The 22,086-nt window shown below is 49.1% G+C and overlaps 1 protein-coding gene across 3 annotated transcripts in view; it reads left to right on the top strand.

The window, feature by feature from the left end:
• The window catches only part of CPNE5 (copine 5), a 90,371-nt gene that overhangs the window by 31,124 nt on the left and 37,161 nt on the right, over positions 1–22,086 (top strand). The window contains exons 4-9 of one of the 3 annotated variants that reach the window (XM_049092547.1): positions 6,206–6,309; positions 7,720–7,759; positions 7,948–8,024; positions 10,273–10,332; positions 12,359–12,406; positions 12,702–12,765. In XM_049092547.1, the coding sequence (XP_048948504.1) occupies positions 6,206–6,309; positions 7,720–7,759; positions 7,948–8,024; positions 10,273–10,332; positions 12,359–12,406; positions 12,702–12,765 (393 nt within the window). Of the gene's footprint in view, positions 1–6,205; positions 6,310–7,719; positions 7,760–7,947; positions 8,025–10,272; positions 10,333–12,355; positions 12,407–12,701; positions 12,766–22,086 lie in introns of all 3 variants that reach the window. The other 2 variants (XM_025418597.3, XM_025418598.3) reach the window with 2 other exon arrangements.

Here is a 22,086-nt window from a genome sequence, read left to right as displayed (position 1 = left end):
CCTGGCACGCCTGCCCCCTTCACTCGCTAGATCTTGGGGGCCCGTGGAGTCCCTCTCCAAGTCCTGTTTACCAGGGGAACTCCATTTTCTCCTCTGGCAGAGATCAATCCCTAGGGAATTCCCCTCGATTGAAGCTTCAAGTGCCATTTTAAAAGCAGCGCTGTCATCTTCCCTAATGGGTGTTTTCCTTAAAGTCTGTGCCGAGAGAAGAGAGTCAGAGAAGAGAGACGGATGAGGAGGGAGGTGGCACAAATGCTGTTCTCCTTCTGGACTGGCGTCTATCTAAAATTCAGCCAGAGGGGTTTTTTTCAACCAGTTTTGGGGGAGCAGTACATTGAAGAGGAGATAGAGCCCTTTCCGAAAGGAGGACTCTCTCACAGGTACCTGGGTGTTTACCCAGAATAATTCTGCAAGAAAGCCATTAGGAGAAATTTTCCTTTTGTCTGAAGACTAGAGGTGTTAAGAATTAGAAAGAGCAGGGGCAGCCCGGGTGGCTCAGCTGTTTAGCGCCGCCTTCACCCGAGGGGTGTGATCCTGGGGACCCGGGATCGAGACCCGCGTAGGGCTCCCTTCATGGAGCCTGCTTCTCCCTCTGCCTGTGTCTCTGCCTCTCTCTGTGACTCTCAGGAATAAATAAATAAAATCTTAAAAAAAAAAAAAAAAGAATTAGAAAGAGCAGAAGAGGAAAATGCAGGAATTCTCCTGGAACAAGGATGGATTATACATTGTAAGACTGTTATTGGATTTAGGGGATGTGATAGGAACCCAGTCTTGTTTAACTCAATGTATTCCACTATTGCCTTGTACACAGTAAGGCTTTTATAAATACTTGTGAAGTAAATGTCGTCTTTGTTTCATTTTCATAGTACTTGATGAAGTGAGATGAAGTAAAAGTATAATGGGCTTGGATTACACCTGCCTGCATATAGGTCTCAGCTCTGCCTACCTGTGTGACCTTGGGCAAGTTACTTAACCTTTCTGATTCTCAGTGTCCTCACTTGGAAAATAGGTAGTGACTCACAGGGGTTTTTTGAGAATCGAATGAGATAATGAGCTGATCTAGTGAGCATTCAGCGGGGCTCAGTTAATGTTAGTTTTCTTTCTTCCTCTGTCAGCAGTTCTCAACTCCAACTGCATGTTAGGATCACTTAGGAAACAGAGAAAACAATTTTTCAGGCCCCACCCATTGAGATGGGGTTTCATTGGTCTGTGATGGGGCTTTGAGCATGGGTATTTTTAAATAGCTCCTGTTAAGGATACATTTTTGTAAGGTAAAATCATGATTCCCATGCAAATATAAAATGAACGCATGGTAAAGATTTATTTAACTCGTTTATTAAATGAGGGAACCAGTAAGATGTTACAGTTGGTTCAGATGACTCAACACATACTGTTGACCCTTGAGCAACACAGGTTTGAACTGTGCAGGTCCACTTATATGCAGATTTTTTCAATAAATACAGTGCAATACTGCAAATGTATTTTCTTTATGACTTTCTGAATAACATTTTCTTTTTCCTAGCTTACTTTATTATAAGAATACAGTATGTAATACATATACCATACAAAATCTTTGTTGACTTTTTGTTACTGGTAGGGCTTCCGGTCAACAGTAGGCTTATTAGTTAAGTTTTGGGGGAGTCAAAAGTTATACATGGATTTTGGACAGTGTGTAGAGGTCAGCTCCCCTAACCCCGGCATTGTTCACCAAGGGTCAGCTGTATACAGGCAATCAGGAATGCTGAAATTAATTTATAAATAGATGCAAAATTGGTCAGTATCGACAGGGATAATAATCAAATAATTGCACAGTGTTGAACAAAATGTATTTACATTTCTACAGTTAAGAATCATTTGCATGGATCCCTGGGTGGCGCAGCGGTTTGGCGCCTGCCTTTGGCCCAGGGCGCGATCCTGGAGACCCGGGATCGAGTCCCACGTCGGGCTCCCGGTGCATGGAGCCTGCTTCTCCCTCTGCCTGTGTCTCTGCCTCTCTCTCTCTCTCTCTCTCCCTATGTCTATCATAAATAAATAAATAAATAAATCTTAAAAAAAAAAAAAGAATCATTTGCATTACTCTGTGCTTCCTGAAATTCACAGTTGTAAAGTAGCTCAACAATAATGAAAGATGCAGATCAGGGCAGCCCAGGTGGGCCAGTGGTTTAGCGCTGCCTTCAGCTCAGGGCGTGATCCTGGAGACCTGGGAGGGATCGGGATCGAGTCCCACGTTGGGCTCCCCGCATGGAGCCTGCTTTTCCCTCTGCCTGTGTCTGCCTCTCTCTCTGTGTGTCTCTCAAGAATAAATAAATAAAATCTCTAAAAAAAAAAAAAAAAAAAAAAAAAGGTGCAGATCTCTAAGCAGTCAGATACCTGGACCAGTACCTGAAACAGGACACCCAGTAATCTGCTTTTGTGTTGATCTCAGTATCTTTCACACTTCCCAGTGCTTCTGGCATGCAGCCAGGGGACACCTTGCTGTGGAGGTTTGTCTATAGCTCTGTTAGTCCTGCTGTCACACTGTATGGTAGTTATTGTTTATGAATTGTCCCACCAATGACAAGTCCAAGTCCTTAGGTAAAGGATTCATGTTTTTTTTTAATATAAAGATTTTATTTATTTATTCAGGAAAGACACAGAGAGAGGCAGAGACACGGGCAGAGGGAGAAGCAGGCTTCCTGTGGGGAGCCCGATGTGGGACTTGATCCCAGGACTCCGGGATCACGCCCTGAGCCAAGGCAGACACTCAGCCACTGAGCCAGCCAGGGGTCCCAAGGGTTCATGTTCTGTTTACATTTGTAGCTCAGCACCCAGCACGTGCTATAATATAGCCTATATTTTAGCTATAATAAGTGCTGAAAAACTGTCGAATCAGTAATTGAGTTGGATGCTACCTCTAAGAAGTAAGTAGGATACATAGTAGTATCTTCCTGTCTTTTGATGAGGAACCTAAAGCTTTCTCCAATCAAGTCTCACAATTAGCTTTTGATAAGCTTGGGACTCAAACTTGCTCATCCATTTCCTCATTCCACCTTGCTTCATTCAACAGTTCCTGAGTAACTACTGTGGACCTGTCACTGGGAGCAGTGACCAGCCTTTGTCCTCACTAGGGACCTCACATATAGCACAACGTGGCTTAGAAAGCATGGCCCAGGATGCCTAGATTGTGACTTGCACTCAGCAATTATTAGTTGTGTAACCCCAGACAGATGACTTAGCTTTTCCGTGCCTTTATTTTCCCATCTGTAAAATGGAGAAGCCTACCATAAAAGGACTAAAGATAAATATGGTGCAAAATGCATCACACAGTTCCTGGTGCTATATAATCATTTGTGACCATGAGCCTGTGACTCTATTAAATAGTGGAGGGTCCTGGGCTGCAAAGATGGGGAGACCTCAGATCTTCTGCTGTTTGAGAAGCTCTATCTAGAGGGGTGGGAAGAGCTTTGGTATATCATTATTAGGGGACATGGTAAGTGGACCACAGGGCTGCCAGGCGGATTAAGGGGGCACAGGGGAGGGGCCAGGAGTCCGAGAGCAGGACTTCTGGGGAGCTGAGTCTTCAAGTATTAGCGATGTTCCCACTGAGCAGACTCACAAAGAAGCTGCTGCAGGGGTTAAGGTCAGAAAATGGTGAGCTCTGACTGAGGCCACAGTAGAGGAAGCAGGGTTAGGGGAATAGAAGACAGATTCAGTTGGTGGAATTGATAGGGAATGAGAGCAAGAAGGTGCTAAAACTTTTTTTTTTTTTTAAGATTTTTAAACATTTATTCATGAGAGATACAGAGAGAGGCAGAGACATAGGCTGAGGGAGAAGCAGGCTCCCTTTGAGGAGCCTGATGTGGGACTCGATCCCAGGACCCTGGGATCACGCCCTGAACAAAAGGACCCTGGGATCACGCCCTGAATAACCACTGAGCCACCCAGCGTCCCAAGAAGGTGCCAAATCTGTTGTTCTCAGATGACCTTACACTGGCTTGGGTGGAAGGTTCTCTCTGCAGCTTTCTAACTTAATTCAAGGTACCAGTGAGTGCTGAGCTAAGTCCCAGATAACTGGGCCTTGCTCACCACACAGGAGAGGGGCCCATGCATTTTTCTGGGCTGCAGAGCCCCATTAAGGAAGACTAGTACTCAGGATCAATTTTTTATTTTGGCAATTACTGCCCAAGTTGAAAAAACGTGTTTTTGTATTCAGAAATATTCAGTTTGTTTAAAATATTTATCATTCACCTGTCTATCTTGCTCACTTTGTAGAGTATCACGCCTTCTCTTCATGGAGCATATAAGTGCAGTGCTTTTACACTTTATCTTTTAATAAAAGTCTCTTGTCCCTTCTTTGAAATAAAATCTCACCAAAAATGTCCAGTGTGTTGAACAGATATAAGAAAAATAAACCAGATAAGAGAGAGCTGTTTTAATGGAACTGATGGCCAGGAACCATGTCCCACTGCCCTCCTCCACAGCGTGGGGAGATCCCGAGGAGCTCAGAGCCATGTGTACCACAATCGAGCACCTTGGTTTGAGGGAGGTCCCTACACCAGTAGCACATTTTGAGAGATGCAGATTCTCAGACTTCACCCTAAATCTGTTGAATCAGAACAATTGGGAGTGAGGCCTATAATCTGTCATTTTTGTTTTAATTGTATTTATTTATTAATGAGAGGCACACAGAGAGAGGCAGAGACATAGCAGAGGGAGAAACAGGCTCCCTGTGGGGAGCCTGATGTGGGACTTGATCCCAGGATCCTGGGATCATGACCTGAACCGAAGGCAGATGCTCAACCACTGAGCCACTCAGACGCCTCACACAATCTATCTTTTAACAAACCCTCCAAGTGATCCTGATGCCCACACATAGGAGTGACTTGCCTTAAGTCATTTAGGGAGTTTAACGGGACTCAACTATCAAGTGTCTAACGTTTGTAAAATTCTAGAGGATATGCTGCAGGGGATACCAAGAGAGTTAAGTCAATGTATTAGCTATCTGTTGCTGTGTAACAAATTAGCCCAGAGCTGAGCAACTTAAATAACAGATAATGTATCATGAATCTGAGTGCAGCTTTGTGGGGTCCTCTACCTCGGGGTCTCCCAGGCTGTAGTCAAAGTGCTGGCCAGGGCCTCAGTCATCTCATCTCTAGCTTCTGCTTGGCCGGGCCCCTTCTGATTTCACTCAGTAGTTGTTGATAAGATTCAGATTCTTATAGGCCAGTTGCCTGACAGCCTGCTTCCTCACTGGCTGTTGGCCCAAGGCTGCCCTCAGTCCCTAGTTACACAGTCCTCTCCAAAGGGCAGCTGGCTTCCTCGAAGTGAGCAAGCAAAAGAGAGTGAGAAAGGGTCCCCACGACCAAAGTCATAGTAGTTTATAACATAATTCGAGGAGTAGCTTGTGCTCTGTTCTATTCATTAGTAGTGAGCCATGAAGTCTAGCCTGCCTTCAAGGGGAAGGGATTGCATAAGGGCAGGAAATGGACCTATTAAAAGATCCCACAATCCCTTCTTCTGCCCTTTCATTTACAATTGTGACGTCAGATAAGTACCTGCCTAACTGTGGAATTGGTCAGAGAAGGACAGTGGTCAACCACCATAAGTTCAATGGTGGTTCAGAGAGGGGAAGAATCAGGAAGGCTTCTTGGAGGAGGCAGCATTAACAAAGGATTTTGAAGAAATGGAGGACATGCCACTGGCAGAAAAGGGAAGGCCAAGTGGAGGACAGAGCATAGGCAAAGGTAGCTGAGATGGGAAAGTGAAGGTATCCAGGTATCAAAGCCTTCCGACCTGGGGGTGTCTGGGTAGCTCAGTGGGTTCAGTGTCTGCCTTCAGCTCAGGTCATGATCCTGGGGTCCTGGGATCGAGCCCTGCATCCTCAGATTCCCTGTTCAGTGGGGAACCTGTTTCTCCCTCTCTCTCTCTCTCTGTCCCTCCCCCTGCTTGTGCTCTTTCTCTCTCTCTCTCTCAAATAAAAAAGTAAAATATTTAAAAATAAACAAGTACAACCTTATGACTTGGTTGGAGCCTAGACAGATGTAGGGAGAATAAAGCTGATGCCCGAGTTTTGGAGCCACAGCATGGATGGTTTCCATTATTAGATGGAGGAGGGACCAGAAGGCACACTAGTTACCAGGGCCAAGACAGAGGGACTCCAAGCTCTGTGCTCTTCCCTCGCCCCACCAGCCTGGCCCTGAGGTCCACACCCCATTTTCTCTTGTAGTTCGGACGCACTGAAGTCATCGACAACACACTCAATCCTGACTTTGTGCGCAAGTTCATCGTGGATTACTTCTTTGAGGAGAAGCAGAACCTCCGTTTCGACCTGTAAGTGGAAGCTGATGCTGAGGATGGGGCTGTAGGAGGATCCACCAATGGGAGGAGGACTGTAGGACCTGAGGGTGGCAGTAGTGCCTTTTACCAGGGAAGGAGGGGGGCATGTGACATGAGAGGGAGCTCAGGATTGGCCTGGGATAAAAATGAAAATTAGCTGAAGTCCAGGCCTACCCTCATCAGGAGTTGGAAAAGAGGTAGGGAGAGAGAAGAGAGGCTCCCCACCATTTGTCTCAGTGAAGTAAGTGTGCGAGGGTGCTGAGCGGGCCTCCTGATTCAGGGGACTAGCTGAGGACTGATCTTGGGGGCAGCTCTAACTGTACCTCTGGGGAGCCTTTTTCTGCCCAGGTGATGGGGAGGTCCCCACTGACCTCTCCCTCTGTCCGAGCTTATTCTGGGAGAGGGTGCCCTCCAGTCTCCCTTCCTGCAGAGATAGCCTGACTGATGGGGCTCAGGGCATGTGCGTGTCTCACAAAGGTACAGCGTGCCCCTCTGTTCAGTTTAAAGATGATGATGGGATTTCAGTCTGGTGAGCAGGTGGGGGAGCATTGCTTTGTTGTTTTTCCAAGGCATGGGGTAGTTAGAAGGGACCGTATCCCAGAGAGTTGTGGACAGACTGGGCCACACGGGGCTTTGCGGCTTGCAGGAGCAGAGGGAAAAATGCAGTGGAAGGAAATGACTTTGGAGGGACCGATGGATGGAGGACTTGCAGCCCACCGTAGAGAAGTTACCATTTGGGGACATTTTGGAGAGTGAAAGTGCTAGAGCAGGGGTCATGCAAGACTGCCTGCCCCTCAGCAGGAGGCATCTGGGCCTGGGTGGCCAGTTGTTGGGGGGCGGGGTGCTGCTGGAAACAGGGCTGTAAGTGTGGCTCCAGGTGAGCAGCTCCCGGGTAAAGGGAGGTGCCCAGCTGCAGGTGGAAGAGGTGAAGGTGTGAATGCCTCCCTCGTTCTTGAGTGGTGGGGCCCAAGGTCAGGCTGAGCAGGCCTGGGCCAGGTGAAACAATCTGGGAAGGTCAGAGGCAAGGTACTGAGCTCCAGGGGCACCTAGCCTTAGCTGGGCAGATAGGAGAACAGGCAGTGAAGGGCCAGGTGGCTCAGCCGCCTGAGAACCAGCCAGGGTTGCAGAGCAAGTTTATTTTACTTTTTGTCTTTGATGGGGTATAGCATATACATGGTGAAGTACACACATCTTAAGAGTCCATCCTGAGATGCATTTTTGTATCTGTTTACACTCATGTAACCATTACCCAGATCAAGAGATAGCATATGTCCAGCAGCCTGCAAGGTGCCCGCGTGTGCCTCCCAGCCATCACTCCCAGAAATATCCACTGTGTCAGAGCCTGTATTTTGGGGTGTAGGGGTCCTGATCCAGCTGTCTTTACCATCTCTGTATTCCATGCAGATACGACGTTGACTCGAAGAGCCCTGATTTATCCAAACACGTGAGTCCTGCCAGATTCTGCAGTGCTCTTCAGTGTCAGAGTCTGGCTCAGCACCGCGCTGTGACATGGACCATGTGTCTGATGCTGCTTCTGGTTGTTTCGGAGCCCACTCACTTCTAGGCGTGGGGTGATGGGGAAGTGGAGTGGCTGTGAGCAGAGCAGGTGGTGACACTGGCTTTTTTCTGCAGGATTTCCTGGGCCAGGCCTTCTGCACCCTTGGAGAGATCGTGGGGTCCCCTGGGAGCCGCCTGGAGAAGCCCCTCACGTAAGTGTAGGGGGGAGTGGGGCCTGTCTGGGTCACTTCCGCAGGGATGGGCCAACCTCCTGCCCACCCTTAGCTCAGGGCAGGGCCACAGCCACCAGCCAGTCATACAGGATGATTAGGAGTGAGGAGACCCTGGGCCTTTAACCCAGTTAACTTGGAAGGACCCAAGTTTAGTTATCTGAGCCCCATGTTCCTGGGATGGCCTGAGACACTATCCACGCATCTACTCTTACCTCTCACCCTTGCCAAAGTATAGGGGAAGAAATCGAAGCCCAGAGAGGGGAAAGTGACTTGTCCAAGGCCACACAGCTAGGCAGTAGGAGTGCTGGGATTTGAATTCGGGGTTCTCCTCACATAGCATATGCCTCCAGTTGTTCGCCCCTTATTGTAGGCCCGAAGTGGGTATGGTGAGGTCCTCCTCATCTCACCCTCAACTCCCACCCCCTCTGGACCCAACAACCTGCATTATAGGGCTGCAAGTGCTTTTTGGGGAAAGCTATTACTCTGGGCAGGCTCTGGGATGAGGAATCCCCAGGGTTCTTATGGTAGAGCCTGCGGGCAGCTGCAGGGACTGGCCAGGGCTGGCTGGGTAGCAGGGATGCCCTCTCTTGTCCCTCTTTCTCAGGAAGCCCTAGGGGCAGAACCCAGACAAGAGGAGCCTACGGACTGGGACAAGCATCCTGGCCACATGGCAGGGTGGGCAGGAAGGGGGGGAATGTCAGGCTGGGCTGGGCATCAGCCCCCTGCTTGCTTCTGCCAAATTTGCGCTGGATGCTGCCCCCTCACGGTGATCAATAAGTGCAGAATGTGTTACTGTGGGGCAGGGGCATCTCTCTCCCAGGCCCTTGTCTCTGACCCCAACTAACTGTATGGCAACCCCAGAAAGGCCTCTCTGTTCCTAAAAAGATCTCCTCTGGCTTCACAGAGAATGATATTACTATCATTTATTCAGAATAAGAAACAGGGGCACCTGAGTGGATCAGTGGTTGAGCTTCTGCCTTTGACTCAGGTCATGATCCTGGGGTCCTGGGATTGAGTCCCACATCAGGCTCCTCAAAGGGAGACTGCTTGTTCCTCTGCCTATGTCTCTGCCTGACTCTGCATCTCTCATGAATAAATAAATAAACTATTTAAAAATAAATAAATAAATAAATAAATAAATAAATAGGAAACAAACCCAGGTTTGGAAGGCTCTGAAGTTTGTTTTTTAGGGCTCTGAAGTTTTTTTTTTTTTAATTTTTATTTATTTATGATAGTCACAGAGAGAGAGAGAGAGAGAGAGAGAGAGGCAGAGACGCAGGCAGAGGGAGAAGCAGGCTCCATGCACCGGGAGCCCGACGTGGGATTCGATCCCAGGTCTCCAGGATCGCGCCCTGGGCCAAAGGCAGGCGCCAAACCGCTGCGCCACCCAGGGATCCCCGGCTCTGAAGTTTATAATAATTTGGGGTCCCCAGAGTGAGTGTGTGTCTGTCCCTCTCAGCAACTACCTGCCTGGGTCAGAAGCCCAGTTGTCATTTGCATCTGTTTCCTCCCTGCTGTCACCTGGCCCATCTCTGGTGGACAGGCATACGTTCTGGGGGAGACTGAGGAAGACCTCCACGGGAGGCAGCTGGGGAGGCGAACCTTGGGGGGCAAGCAGGATCTTGGAGATGACGGGCTGGTGAAGGAGGGGGACTTGTTTCCCCCACTAAAAATGTCATGTGTCTCAGTCTCATCGTCTCCCTGGCTAGACCCTTGCACAACAGCACCCTCTTTCACTGGGCATCTGTTCTGGGCCAAACTGCCATCAGCTTCTCTGATCTCCTGTTATTCTCTCAGCAGCCTCTCCATTTCACAGTCTAGCCAGTGAGGCTCGAAGAGGTAGAGCAATGGTTCTCAAACTGTAGCAGCCTTCAGCATCATCTGGAGGGCTTGTTAAAGCACAGATTGCTACCCCCACCCCATGTCTGATCCAGTAAGTCTGGGGTGGGACCTGAGAATTTATGTTTCTAACACATTCCCAGAGGATGCCGACAGGTGCGGGTCCTAGACCACACTTTGAGAACCCCTGAGGTACAGTCACCCAGTGCTTGACAACAAGGTTTGGGAGGAAGATTTCTCCTTTCTCTGGCCTGTGGCTTTTGGTCCTGGTTTGATGTTTGATCCAGAATAGATACCTGTCTCCAAGAATTCCGAGGCCAAGGACTGTGGCCTCTCGGGGCGGGGATGCTTAGCTCATGGCATGCTCTCTCTTCGTCTCTCTCTACAGGATAGGAGCATTCAGCCTGAACTCCAGGACAGGCAAGCCCATGCCAGCTGTGTCCAACGGGTAGGTCAGCAGACGTCTCTGGCTCTGGAGTCCTCAGACATCCAGCCAGCTCTGCAGAGGGGGCCTCAGAGTTCAGGCCTGCTCCCTGCTCCCACCCTGTGCGTTCAGCCCGGGTCATGGGGGGGCACAAGGGGCCACTCTGCAGCCGGCCCCTCCCCCACCCGGCCCGAGCTCCAGCATCCCCAGCCCCCGTGGCTCATGGGACTTTGGGGAACAGGGTGGGCATCTGCCTCCAGTGGTCAGCAGGGGCTGGACACTCCTTCCTCCCTCCCTGGCCTAGTTTCTTCTGCCTCCCACCTCTCGCCTTCTCCCCTCCCCCCCTTCTGTTTATCTCCTTACCCTACTTCCCCTCCATTGCTTCCACGGCTGGATGTCAGCTTCCTCATGGAGGAGATTCTGCTAAATCCTCACTTTTTGTGTTTGCTCACCGGCTGTGGTGAGCCAGCCTCACTCCCCTGGCTTCCACCCTGACCATCTGCTTGTGGCTGGCCTCCAGCAACTCTGTGCCACAAAGATCCTCCTTCCCTCCTACCCCCCTTTGCTGGTTGGAGGGAGTGTCCTCCCCTGAGAGGGGTGTGGGGTGGGGCAGAATAGGGAATATCTGCCCTGGTCGGGGGCAGCCCCAGGGGCCTCACATTAAGAAGCATTTTGGCTGAATAAGCAAAGCTCTTCTGGCCTTGCTGAGAACTCCTAGGAGCCCGGGTCCCAGCAGCTGGACTGGCCCCCAGGGCTCCTGAATATGGGAAAGGGGCCTCTGGGGACCCGGGTGCTCACAGCCCAGGAAGGGTGTGGATGCTCATTTACTAGGGGAGTAAGGAAGCAGCAGTTGGAGAGGGAGCTGGAGTCCGGGAGAGAGGCAGAGAGGGAGGGCAGAAAGGTGGAGAGAGAAAAAGGAGGGCCAAGTGAGCGGGTGGGAGTGGGTTGGTCTAGAGGGGAAGGAAGGGAAGAGGGGCCCTAGGCAGAGGGGGAACAGATGGAGAAATACTGGCGGAGGAGGCTGGTGTGAGGATTCTTCTCTCTGGTCAAACAAATCATATCTCTATGCCCAAGGAGAGCTGGACCAGGGCTGGGGCCCCTGTGCTCAGCTGCCATGGCTAGGGGGACAAGCCGCAGGCCCTGCCACCTGGCTGTGGCAGGGGAACCTCTAAGTGTGGCCCCCGCTCTACTCACCTGATCCGGAGAGATCTGGGCTGGCTCAGCCTCTGGGGCCAGCTCCCCTGCCTCCTGTACTTGAGAGCCTCTCCCTCCAAAAGCTGGCACTGGGGAGAGCTCCATCAGTGGTTCTCAAAGTGTGTTCTGCAAACAGCATGCTGGGAGCCTCAAGGCTGCCTAGGTGTGGGGCTGGATTTTATCCACTTTGTGAACTTATGAAGGAAAGGAGGCAGGGAGGAAACTATGCTCCTTGGGGACCTTTTCTGTGCCTCGAACGTGTGTATGCACATCGTTAATAATGGAGCCTGTACACACACTCACTTTATGGGCAAGGAAGCTGGGGCTCAGAGAGATACAATCATGAGTCCAAAGTTATGCAGTTGCATAACTTTGTCATGTTGGGCAACATGACATTTCTTCTTCCCAGTGGCCCTGGCCGTGCTGGGACCCCCAACCCCGAGTTCCTCCAAACACTGGAGCTGGGATGGGCTGGTTGGTGCCTGGGGGAGGGGTCCCTCCTGACCCAGGGAAGAGGTGGGACAGGTGCCCTTGGGAGGTTCCCCACCTTGAGAACTTGCCCCCCTGGAGAGGATTCTCTGCCTGGGCTGACTTCATATGCCCACCTCATGGAGAAGCTGAACGAATGGCCTAGATCTCTTCCCTGGAGAGATCCCAGCCAGGGAGTTCGAGGGGAGGCAGCCGTGGGAAGGAGCCTGGACAAACTGCCACCAGGAGTTACCAGCCCTTCTGCTTAACTCCCTCCTTCTGCTTGCCCCCCCCCACTTGTGATAAATCAAAGTGACTCAGAGAACTCTGGGGGTCAGCTGGGTGCAGGGTGGGGTGGCTGACCCACGAGGTCTTTTGCCCACAGAAGTGGTCTTTGGATGGAAAGTTTGAGAACCACTGGTCTGGAAGCCTCCGGGTGAGTCTGGATGCTTTTCCACTTCTAGGACTTTCATTGCAGACACTACCCTTCCTGGTGGGCTCTTGGGGAGCAGGGGGTGGGGCAGCTCCAGGCCTGGGGGGCCTGGCCCAGGAAGGAGTGCACTAGGCCACACTGCCACAAGTATTTCAGGAGACTCTGTCTTCTCAGGGGCTCTGGGCAGATCTGCTGGATGGGGAGAGGGGAGGATGAGGAGGGCCGACTCACGGAGAGCTCAGACTTTGTGTGTCTGTCTTTGTCTGGCTCTCCATTGTTTCATCTTCTCCTCTCCCAGTGGTGTCCCAGGGAAGAAATGTGGCACCATCATCCTGTCCGCTGAGGAGCTGAGCAACTGTAGGGTGAGTGGCAGAGGGACTCCAGGACAGGACCTGGTGGGGATGGGGGTGGAGCAGCGACAGAGGGCAGGCTGCTGTCCCTGTGACCCTACAGCCACGTGTGTGTCTTTGGAGGGAATCTGGGGAAGACGGGGCTCCCCAGTTTAACCTGGCTGTCCTAGAATTCTGTAACATCAGAATTAGAACGTGTCTTCTCCTTTTATAGCTGAGTGGACTGAGGTCCAGAAGGGATGGACACCCCACCCACACACACACAATTAGTGGCAGGAGCAGGCTAGGCCCTGGTCCCCTGCTGTGCACACTAGGGCTCTCCATTCCCCATCATGGTCCCCCTTACATGTCTGTGAACTAAGACTGCTTTGGCTGCATCACTGGCAGCAGAGGGGCTTTTTAGTCATGAAGCCTGGGTGCTTGGCAGTTAGTTGTCATATGTCACTTTTAGCTCTGGAGTAGGGTGACACCCTGCATGGGATTGAGGGAGTGAGGGTGTGTGGTTGGGGTGTGCGTATTGCGAAGCCAGAGACTGCAATCCCACGCAGCCCTTGGTTTTGCTTCTTCTGTGGAGAAGCAGGAGATGGGGACAGCTGAGGGAGTAGCTGAGCAGATGGAGAAGGGGCTCAGGGGGCTTGAGGGCTAATAAAGAATAATGATGAAACATAGTAATGATGATAGTTATTATTTGTCAAGGGATGGGCATTTTATGTAACTTGTCACTACTCCCGACAACAATCCAAAGAGATAGATACTATTGTTATTCTCATTTTATGAATAAGGAAATTGAGGCTCAGAGAAGCTAAGACATCTCTTCAAAGACAATAAGTGGTAGAATCATGGTTCTAATCCAGATCAAACCTATTCTAAAACCTCTAAAACTGGGGCTCATTCCCGGCCTTGCATGCCTCTTAGGTTAATTAGGAGCCACAGGTGGGAGTGGGGTGGGTCCTGGGGAGAGAAGCAAGAGGTAGCCATGGAGTATGAACACAGGGCCAAGCCTAGGGTGACCTGGGAACCCACACTCACGTGGGGCTCAGGTAAGAGAGCCTGGGAAACACGATTTTGTGACTTCCTGGGAAGTCAGTGCAACTATGGTATTTGTTAGCTATGAATATTTGCCATATTAGAAAATAAAATTAAGAAATTCAAAATATGTATACGAATTCATTTAAAAATGACAATGGTTTAACCCATTACAGGATAACATAAATGACGACTCTAGTGAAAAACAACTGTTTTCCAAAACAAAAGTCATTTAGTGCAAAGAGTGGCCTTGTTTTGCATTTTTGTAAATCTCTTTAATGTCAGGCTGAACCGAGGAGTACTGGAGTCTCATATCTGCTTCTGCAGTCAATCTGTTGTGATAGCACTGTTGGGTAATGTCTAGAAAACTCCATGTCTTATTAACATTATTACGAAAATAGCTTTGGCCTCATGGGCCACCCCTTGAGGGTCCCTGGTCCATACTTGGAGAACTGCTGCTCTGGGGGGATAAATTGTTAGCCAAGATTAACTGAACAATTTTTTTTGGTAAGGTTTGGTTTATTTATTCAAGAGAGGCAGAGACACAGGCAGAGGGAGAAGCAGGCTCCCTGCAAGGAGCCTGATGCGGAACTCGATCCTAGGACCCCAAGATCATGACCTGAGCCAAAGGCAGACACTCAACTGCCGAGGCACCCAAGCGTACCTTAACTGAACAATTTTGCTGAGCCATACACTGCTAAGTGGTTTACACACATCAACTTATTTTTCTGTATTATTATATGATATAAGACTGTGGTAGTGTGAGGTATTATAATATCTGATATATTATGGTTTTTATTTTACAGAGAGGTGGAATGACCTGCCCAAGGCCACATAGCCACTGGGTTGAAGAGATTTGAACCCAGGCAGTGTGGTTCTTGAGCCAGGGTCTTTAACCACCAGGTTGTGGGGTCCCAAATCCTGCTTTCAGGGGCTTCCAGTTGGAGAGTAAGCCACAGAGCTGACAGGACAGGGCAGTATGGCCATGACCATGCTAACTTAGGCACTCACAGAGGATCTCTCAGGAATCTGTGATTAACTGAATGAATAGGAAGCACAGATCAAATGTTTAGCCTCTCCTGCTGATGGAAACTCTTAGAAGGGTGTATACGGACTATCCAGAAGTTACTGGGATTCAGACAAGGGAGAGAGAACCCAGCCAACGTTCCAGTAGAGCTATTTAAGCTCCCTGAGCCTCAGTTTCTCCACTTGTATGTTGGGGCTGATAGGGGTGCTATGAGGATTGGATAAGTTCATGGGGGCAGCTGGGCCTCACAGGTGCCTGGGGAAAGATGGAATCTGAATTCCTTGAAGCCTGACTTTGGTTTGCCCCCCCAGCTTCTAGCTCAGCTGGTGATTTAGTTTATAATTAAATCAGGTAATAGAAGGGAAAGTGCTTTGGAAATGCTAAAGCTCTAGACAATGCCGGGACTGCCGTAGAGCTAGTTTTTCCGCGATTGTCAAACAGTCTGCATTTAGTATTTATTGGGAGCCTCCCCTTTCCTCCTCCTTCCCCATCCCCCTCCCCTCCTTCATCCAGGGATGGCAGCAGTTTCCTTGATCTAAGCTATTCCCAGGCAAGGAGGTGGGGGGTGGGCTCCCTTCCTTCCTCTTGAGATTGTCAGCTCCTTTTCTTTCCGGGCATCTTTGGCTGAGTCCTGTCTTTCCCTAGAATACTTGCAAGGAAAAGAGACTAATTCCCAGCATCTGGCTGAATGAAAATAATTACATCTGAACTGCTTTGCTTCTGTGTTCCAGCTCGGCATTCAGTGGGAGGATCAAAAGAAGAGAGTGGAGTCTGAGGGGTGGGTTTTTTTTTCCCCCTCTTACCAGTGCAGGGCTTTCTGCTCAAGTGAATGCATTCTGCCTAAGTAGACAAACCCTTCCTCCATCCACAGGGATGGTGTGGGTGGTTGGGGACTCTCAAAGGACTGGAGTGGACTCCAGTGGGGGCACCGCATGCTTCAATAGGTTCTAGAAAAGCCTTGATCATCTAGAATTTAAATACCAAGAAAGTTGCAACAATCAGAATTTGATCCAAAATACTATTCAGTAATACTTGATGTTGACAATGATGAGCTCAAGCTCCTGAAGGGCCTCTGAGTCACCAAAGATTTAATTGCGCTCAGCAGGAAAACTGTCATTATTCCCTGTAATACTGACCAACATTGGCATAGTGTCCACACAGTTGACCAAGACCCTTGTTTTTGCAGTCTATTTGATCCTCACCACAGGGCTGAGAGGTGGGGAGGGGTGAAAGCTCCTGATCCACAGATGCAGAGAGGTTGCCAGCCTAAGATTGCTGAGCTGTGGACTCCTTTTTTTTTTTTTTTAAGATTTTATTTTTTACAGTGTCATGAGAGACACTGAGAGAGAGCCAGAGACACAGGCAGAGGGAGAAGCAAGCTCCCAGCAGGGAGCCAGATGTGGGACTTGATCCCAGGAACCTGGGATCACGACCTGAGCCAAAGGTAGATGCTCACTCACTGAGCCACGAAGTTGCCCCTGAGCTGTGGACTCCTAATCCTCAGGGAGAACTTCCTTTACCCACAGTGAAGCCATAAGCTTGACCATACATGGGATACTGGTGGGCTTTGTGATCTTCGTGGGTTCAGGAGCCTTCAGCAGGTGTGGTGAGTGGCTGGGCTTCTAGAGAAAGGCAGGGGGTGTTGCAGATGCAGGGGTTGGGCAGCTCCTTGCCCTCCCTTCCCCTTCCCTTAGCTACCCTTAGGCCTCCCAGGTCCCCAGACCTGCCTTGCCAAGAGCCAGGAGTCCCTGGCCAGATAGCACATCTTCACTGCCTCCCAATCAGGTCCCTGTACACACTTCAAGAGTGCAGCTCAGTTCTGACAAGCCAGGGGAGTCAAAGCTTCTTACCTGTAGCTGCCTCTGGGGGTCCCCACCCCTTAGATATCACCACCCTTATGTTCATATGTTCATATGTTCATTCAGAGCTTTTTTTTTTTTTTTTTTTTTTTTTTAGGCAAATATGCCTTGGCTCAGTCCTTGCCCCCACCCTGCACCACAGTTTCCGATTTAGCATGAGAGACAGAAATGCCAACCAGCAATCATAGTATAGCAGTGGTCCTTAACTTCGTCAGACCTATTGCCTCTTTTTTTAATAGCAAGTATTTTATAGCAGTCTTTACTGCTAGTCTTTACTATCCTGAAGGAAAAATCCATGGATGATACCATGTAATATGCCTAAAAACATACAGATGAAGGAATAAGCCCTTGCAGCTACCTGGAAGAAGATGGGTCCAGGCAAAGAAAACAGCTTGTGCAAAGGCCCTGGGGCAGGAAGATAGTAATGAATGATGCCAGAGAGGTGAGGGAGTCAATGGGAGTAGGAGCTAGATGGTGCAGGACCTTGTAGCGAGACTGCTTAGTAGTTTTGAATCTTGATAAAGTTAGAACTCTCACTGTTCTAAGGACAGACATCAGGGAGTGCCCAGTGTTTCCATGTGGGAGCCTAGGGAAGAGTCCTGGGAGAAGGGGAGAAAGATAAGAAGAAAGAGGTAAGGTGAAATAAGGGGAAGTGATGAAGCTTTTTTGAGACTCAGAAGTATGCAGGTTGATCTTTGGGAAAGATGTGTGCTGTGGCTAGCACAGACGTAAGTGTCCTGCATAATCCATGACCAGCAGTCACACACCACCCTTCTACAAGTTAGTTTGTAATTTTTTGCTCTTAGAAATCATCCCTCCAGTTAAAAAAAAAAAGGAAAGAAAACAAAACAGAACCATTTTTTTCCTGATGCTAAAAAAATAACATGTTCATAGTGGATATGATACAAAATACAAAGAGATAAGTCATTGTTGACATTTTGGTGCTTTTGGCGTATTTCGTCCTTCTAGGTGTACACATGTATAGTTTTTTTCTTCTGATTCGTAGAGTATGGTTTCCAGATTTATTTTCCCAGGTCATTAGATATTCTTTGAGAACATGTCTTTAGTAGCTATATATTATCTCTCTAATATGTGGATGGCCATAATTTATTAAATCTATTCTCTTATAGGAATACACAGTATGTATTATACTGTTTCCTGTGAACGTCCTCCTAGCCGAATGGTTCGATTTTTCTTTTGAACTTTAGTTGATAGATTTTGGTTAGTATCCCAGACACATACATTCCACGAATGTGAGGGGAAAATGGTCAATCTGGGGTTTTCAGCATCTGAATGACCAAATCAACAGATGTACAGCTGATGAGATTGTTTGAGGAGTCAGTCATTAAGACGGCAGAAAAAACCCAGCTCCCACCCCCACATGGTCATTACAGTCAATGTGTAGCCACATGCCCCATCTCCTAGACCAACTCCTCCGCCCACCATCTGTGTTCCAATCAACCCTGGCCTATGGGGTCTTCATGGACACCCCGAAACGCCTGCACCCCAGATGCCCTGCTTCTTCCCCGGGCAAGCTGGGGCTCTAGGCCTTTCTGTGCCTGAAGAAGCCCTCCCAAAGGTCACAGTTCACAGAATCACTCTTGACTCTGTGCTGTGCTGCCTCCGGCTGGACTGCTGAATTTCAGAATAGTGGCTAATGATTCTTTTTCTTTTTAATCGATTTTTTTTTTCTGGACTAAAAAAGACCATGTACTAGTGCCAGGAAATTTGGAAAACCCAGCAAACTTTGAAGAGCAGACCATAGATGTCACCATGGTTACATCATCTATTTCAAAGTTCTTTTTAGGGCGTAGGGTGGGAGCAGGAGGACAAAGCAGTTAAGAACTTGGGCCCTGGATCCAGACCAGATGCCACTGCTTGCTAGCTAGGTGACTCTGGCCAAGTTACTCGACTTTTCTGTGCCTCAGTTTCTTCATTTGTAAAATGGCTTTATTCAAATTGTCTATGTTTTGTTTGTCATGGATTTTTGCATTGATTTTGATTTTTCAAGGTGTCGTATTAAAATCTTGATTTTGATGACTGAGATTTTGGGCACCTTTTAAATTTTTGCACTTCCCTTACTCTTGTTCTGATCCTGGAGCATGCCAACAAGACCCAGCTTCCCTCTGCCCCTCCTGGGTGTTGCTACCCTCTCCTGGCCCTGGGCCTGAAATCTGACCTGCAGGGCCCTCTCTGGGTCAGGGAGGGCTAGCATGCAAGCAGGCATAGGTCAGGCCACCCTGGAGTGAAAGTCTGTTTGCTGTAGTCTCCCCAGCAGCCTGATTAACAGTGGAAAGATGCAAATTGAGGCAATCCTGCTGTTTTGGAAGAACTTAATATGTTTTTTTAAAAAGATAGGGCGAAAAGGCAGAAATTGCAGGAAATTATATATTGCAGGAGTTGTTTATCTCCTCCACAGTTGATTCCAGAGATGCTTCTGGTCTGGGAACAGCATTTCATGTGCTCAGAGAGTCCCCGCCCTCCAGCTGAGCCTTCAGACAGCAGGACCTCTGACCTCAGCCAGAATTGGCTGCTTCCTTATTTCTGCTGGCCCAGTCCATCTATTGCCACTTCCCAGACTCTTCCTGGGGTTCATTCACTAACCTGCATTTAAGGGGAGTGGTCAAGGCCTTGTCCATGTAATATGATTATTCGCATAACTCAGAGCCACCTTCAAAAGCACAGTCCCCCAGAGGTGGGTGAGGGGATGGGGCAACTGTGTGATTGGCATTAAGGAGGGCATGTGATGAGATGGATGGGCACTGGGTGTTAGTTACTATGCAACTGAACCACTGAACTCTACCTCTGAAACTAATAACTATACTATATGTTAAGTAATTGAATTTAAATAAAGTAAAATTTAAAAACACCACCATCCCAGACAGCTACAGTTCCTTGTCTCAAGGCACCACCCCCTGCCCCCCACCCCCCTCCCCGCCATGGGATATGCATCCATGAGGGAAGAAGCTTGCCTTGGTCACAGCCTAGAAGTCTCACTGAAGGTCTGTTTTATCCTCATGGATTCGACAGTGGCACGATAGTACTGATTATCATAATGGGCTTTTGGTGAATGTTTCCGGGTCTAGATTGTGTTACGGAGGGCAGATCAGGTTAAGCGGCAAGATAAACTGCCAGCAACACCTCATATGTTTCCCATCACCAGGAATGAGGGGTGGCTCACTGGAGGATTTTTCCAGTTAGCTGAATTTCAGAGCCAGTCTTTTTTTTTTTTTTTCTTTAATTTTAACTAGTTTGCACGGAGGAGGCCTTTCTAAAATGGATTTCACACTTCTCTGACTTCTCAAACTGAGGCTACAGAACATAATTAAACTTATCTGGATGCTTTGGGGTCATCATTCGGAATCTCAGTTATTAAGCTCTAAAGCCAGACTGGCTTGTTCCAAATCCCAGCTTCTCCTCCTAACAGCTGTGTGGTTTCAAGGGTGTTAACCTCTCTGGGCCTCACTTTCCCTATCCTTAAAATGGGAATAATAATAGTTCCTACCTCGTGAGGTAGTTTAGGGGATTAAATGAATTAATAGCCATAACTATAGTGCTTGGCACAGATTGGGTAGATCCATGTTCCACTGCCATTTTCATAGGTAGACACCGGTTAAACTTTGGCAGTTCCATAGGGTTGAGCGCAGGAGTAGATGGCGCTCCACAGTGATTGGCTCCCGTTCTTATAGATGCTCCACGCTCCATGCACTGTGGACTGGTGTTTAACATAGGTCCATTGCTTTACTCGTCCCAACAGGTCACCGGGGGCGGGGGGGGGGACATTATTTCTCCATTTTTCCAGAGCCAAACACCGAGGCTTAGGTGAAGTTGCTTGCCACGGGCTGCTCTGCGGATAGCTGGCAGAGATGGGGTTCCAAACAGGTGGACTTGGCTCCTGTGTACTAACCTGTGTGTTAGGTGCTATGCTGGGAAAGTGGCCCTCCCAGGGGAGCACTGAATGGTTCTGGAAGTGATGCTCTATTACGGTCTGCATTAATTTTTTCCTAATATTCCTCCTTCCCTTCCTGATCTTGTAGGGCCTTGAGGGCTTCTCCTAGGAAGCAAAATAAGAGCTTTTGCCCCTGGATTTTGTGGCATCTGTCTGGGTTGTTTCAACATATGTATGTATTTTATAGTCAAACTGGTGCAGGTTGTCGCATGTGGCCTGCCTCTGTTCATTCAGGTGACCTCCAAATGTGTGTGGTCACATCTTAAGTTATAGCCAAGCTGTATCCTGAGGAAGCTGGAGGGGCTGTGCATTCCAGGACTGTCCTCGGAGTGCCAGCCTTCCCCTCTGCTGCCCTACCCTGGTATGCTCCCCGGGGCATCAGCACTGAAGCCTGAATTGCCTGGCCTTAAAGGACATGTCATCGTCCTGTCCAGCAGAGCATTTAATGGATAAGGAAACCAAGGCTGAGAGCCCAGAACTCTGGGTGCCTTGCTGGGCTGTCCCCCCTGCTGTCCTCAGCAGAGTCTGAGAGTTTTCTGGTGCCAAGGTCTGTTGCCCCCATGGGGAGGAGCAAGGGCCAGCTTCGTGGGCCTAAGAACTGTGCAGTCCTGCAGGGCTTATGCTCACGTTAATGCCCTGCTGTCACATTTCCCCTTTGCCCTGGGCCTCACCAGTTACAGAGCCAGCATTGGGAGGAGCCCACCTAGACCAAGGCCTCCTCTTTTTTTTCTAGGCCATGGGATAGAGGTCCCCAGGGAGGCATTTAAAATGCTCCCTCTGTCCAAAATGGAACTTTCTACTACAGAGATACAGTGACTACAGGGGGCAAGTTTAGGAGGCTAGAAATCTTTCTGGGAGGCTGAGAGGGAAAGCTCTGCCTGGGTGAACTTCTATGTGACCTTGAGAATAGGACAGGATTTAAAAGCCTCAGTTTCCTTATCTGTAAAATGCGGAGAGTAGTGGAGTTACTTCATGTGGTTGTTAGGAGGATTCAGTGAAATAATATATGTAAAGAGAAGGCTTAACACAGTGACTTGCATGTAGTAAGTGCTCAATGAATCAGCCCATCTTATTCCAGACCTGATGTCCTGGAGTTCTCTGGAGGTTCTAGGATTCCTGGTGTTCCCAGGCCTTGCAAGCCCCCAGTCCAGCTCCTTCTTCTTCTCTGGTGGTCTATGAAGAGGGAGGTGATGAAAGCTGTCATTACCTGGGCTCCTCTGTGTGTGTGGCTGTGCCTCCACACTGCCCCTCCTTGGGGCCTCCCTTTAGTGGGTAATTCCTGCCCAGGTTAACCAGAGGCCAGCCCCTCCCTCCCTGCATACCCACCTCAGAGTCTGGAGTTTGAAGGAACCAGGGAAGCAGGCCTCATGAACTGGAATGCGCTCTCTCTCTCTCTCTCTGTGGGAGTGGAGTGGTGTTCCCGAAGAGACATGACTTTGAAATCAGTTCATATATGTTGAATTGCCACTCTA

This window comes from Canis lupus, chromosome 12 (genome assembly GCF_003254725.2).
Source record: "Canis lupus dingo isolate Sandy chromosome 12, ASM325472v2, whole genome shotgun sequence".
In the NCBI taxonomy this organism is placed as follows: domain Eukaryota; kingdom Metazoa; phylum Chordata; class Mammalia; order Carnivora; family Canidae; genus Canis; species Canis lupus.
Note: the sequence above shows the minus strand (reverse complement) of the source record. Positions and strands in the feature narration are given on the sequence as shown.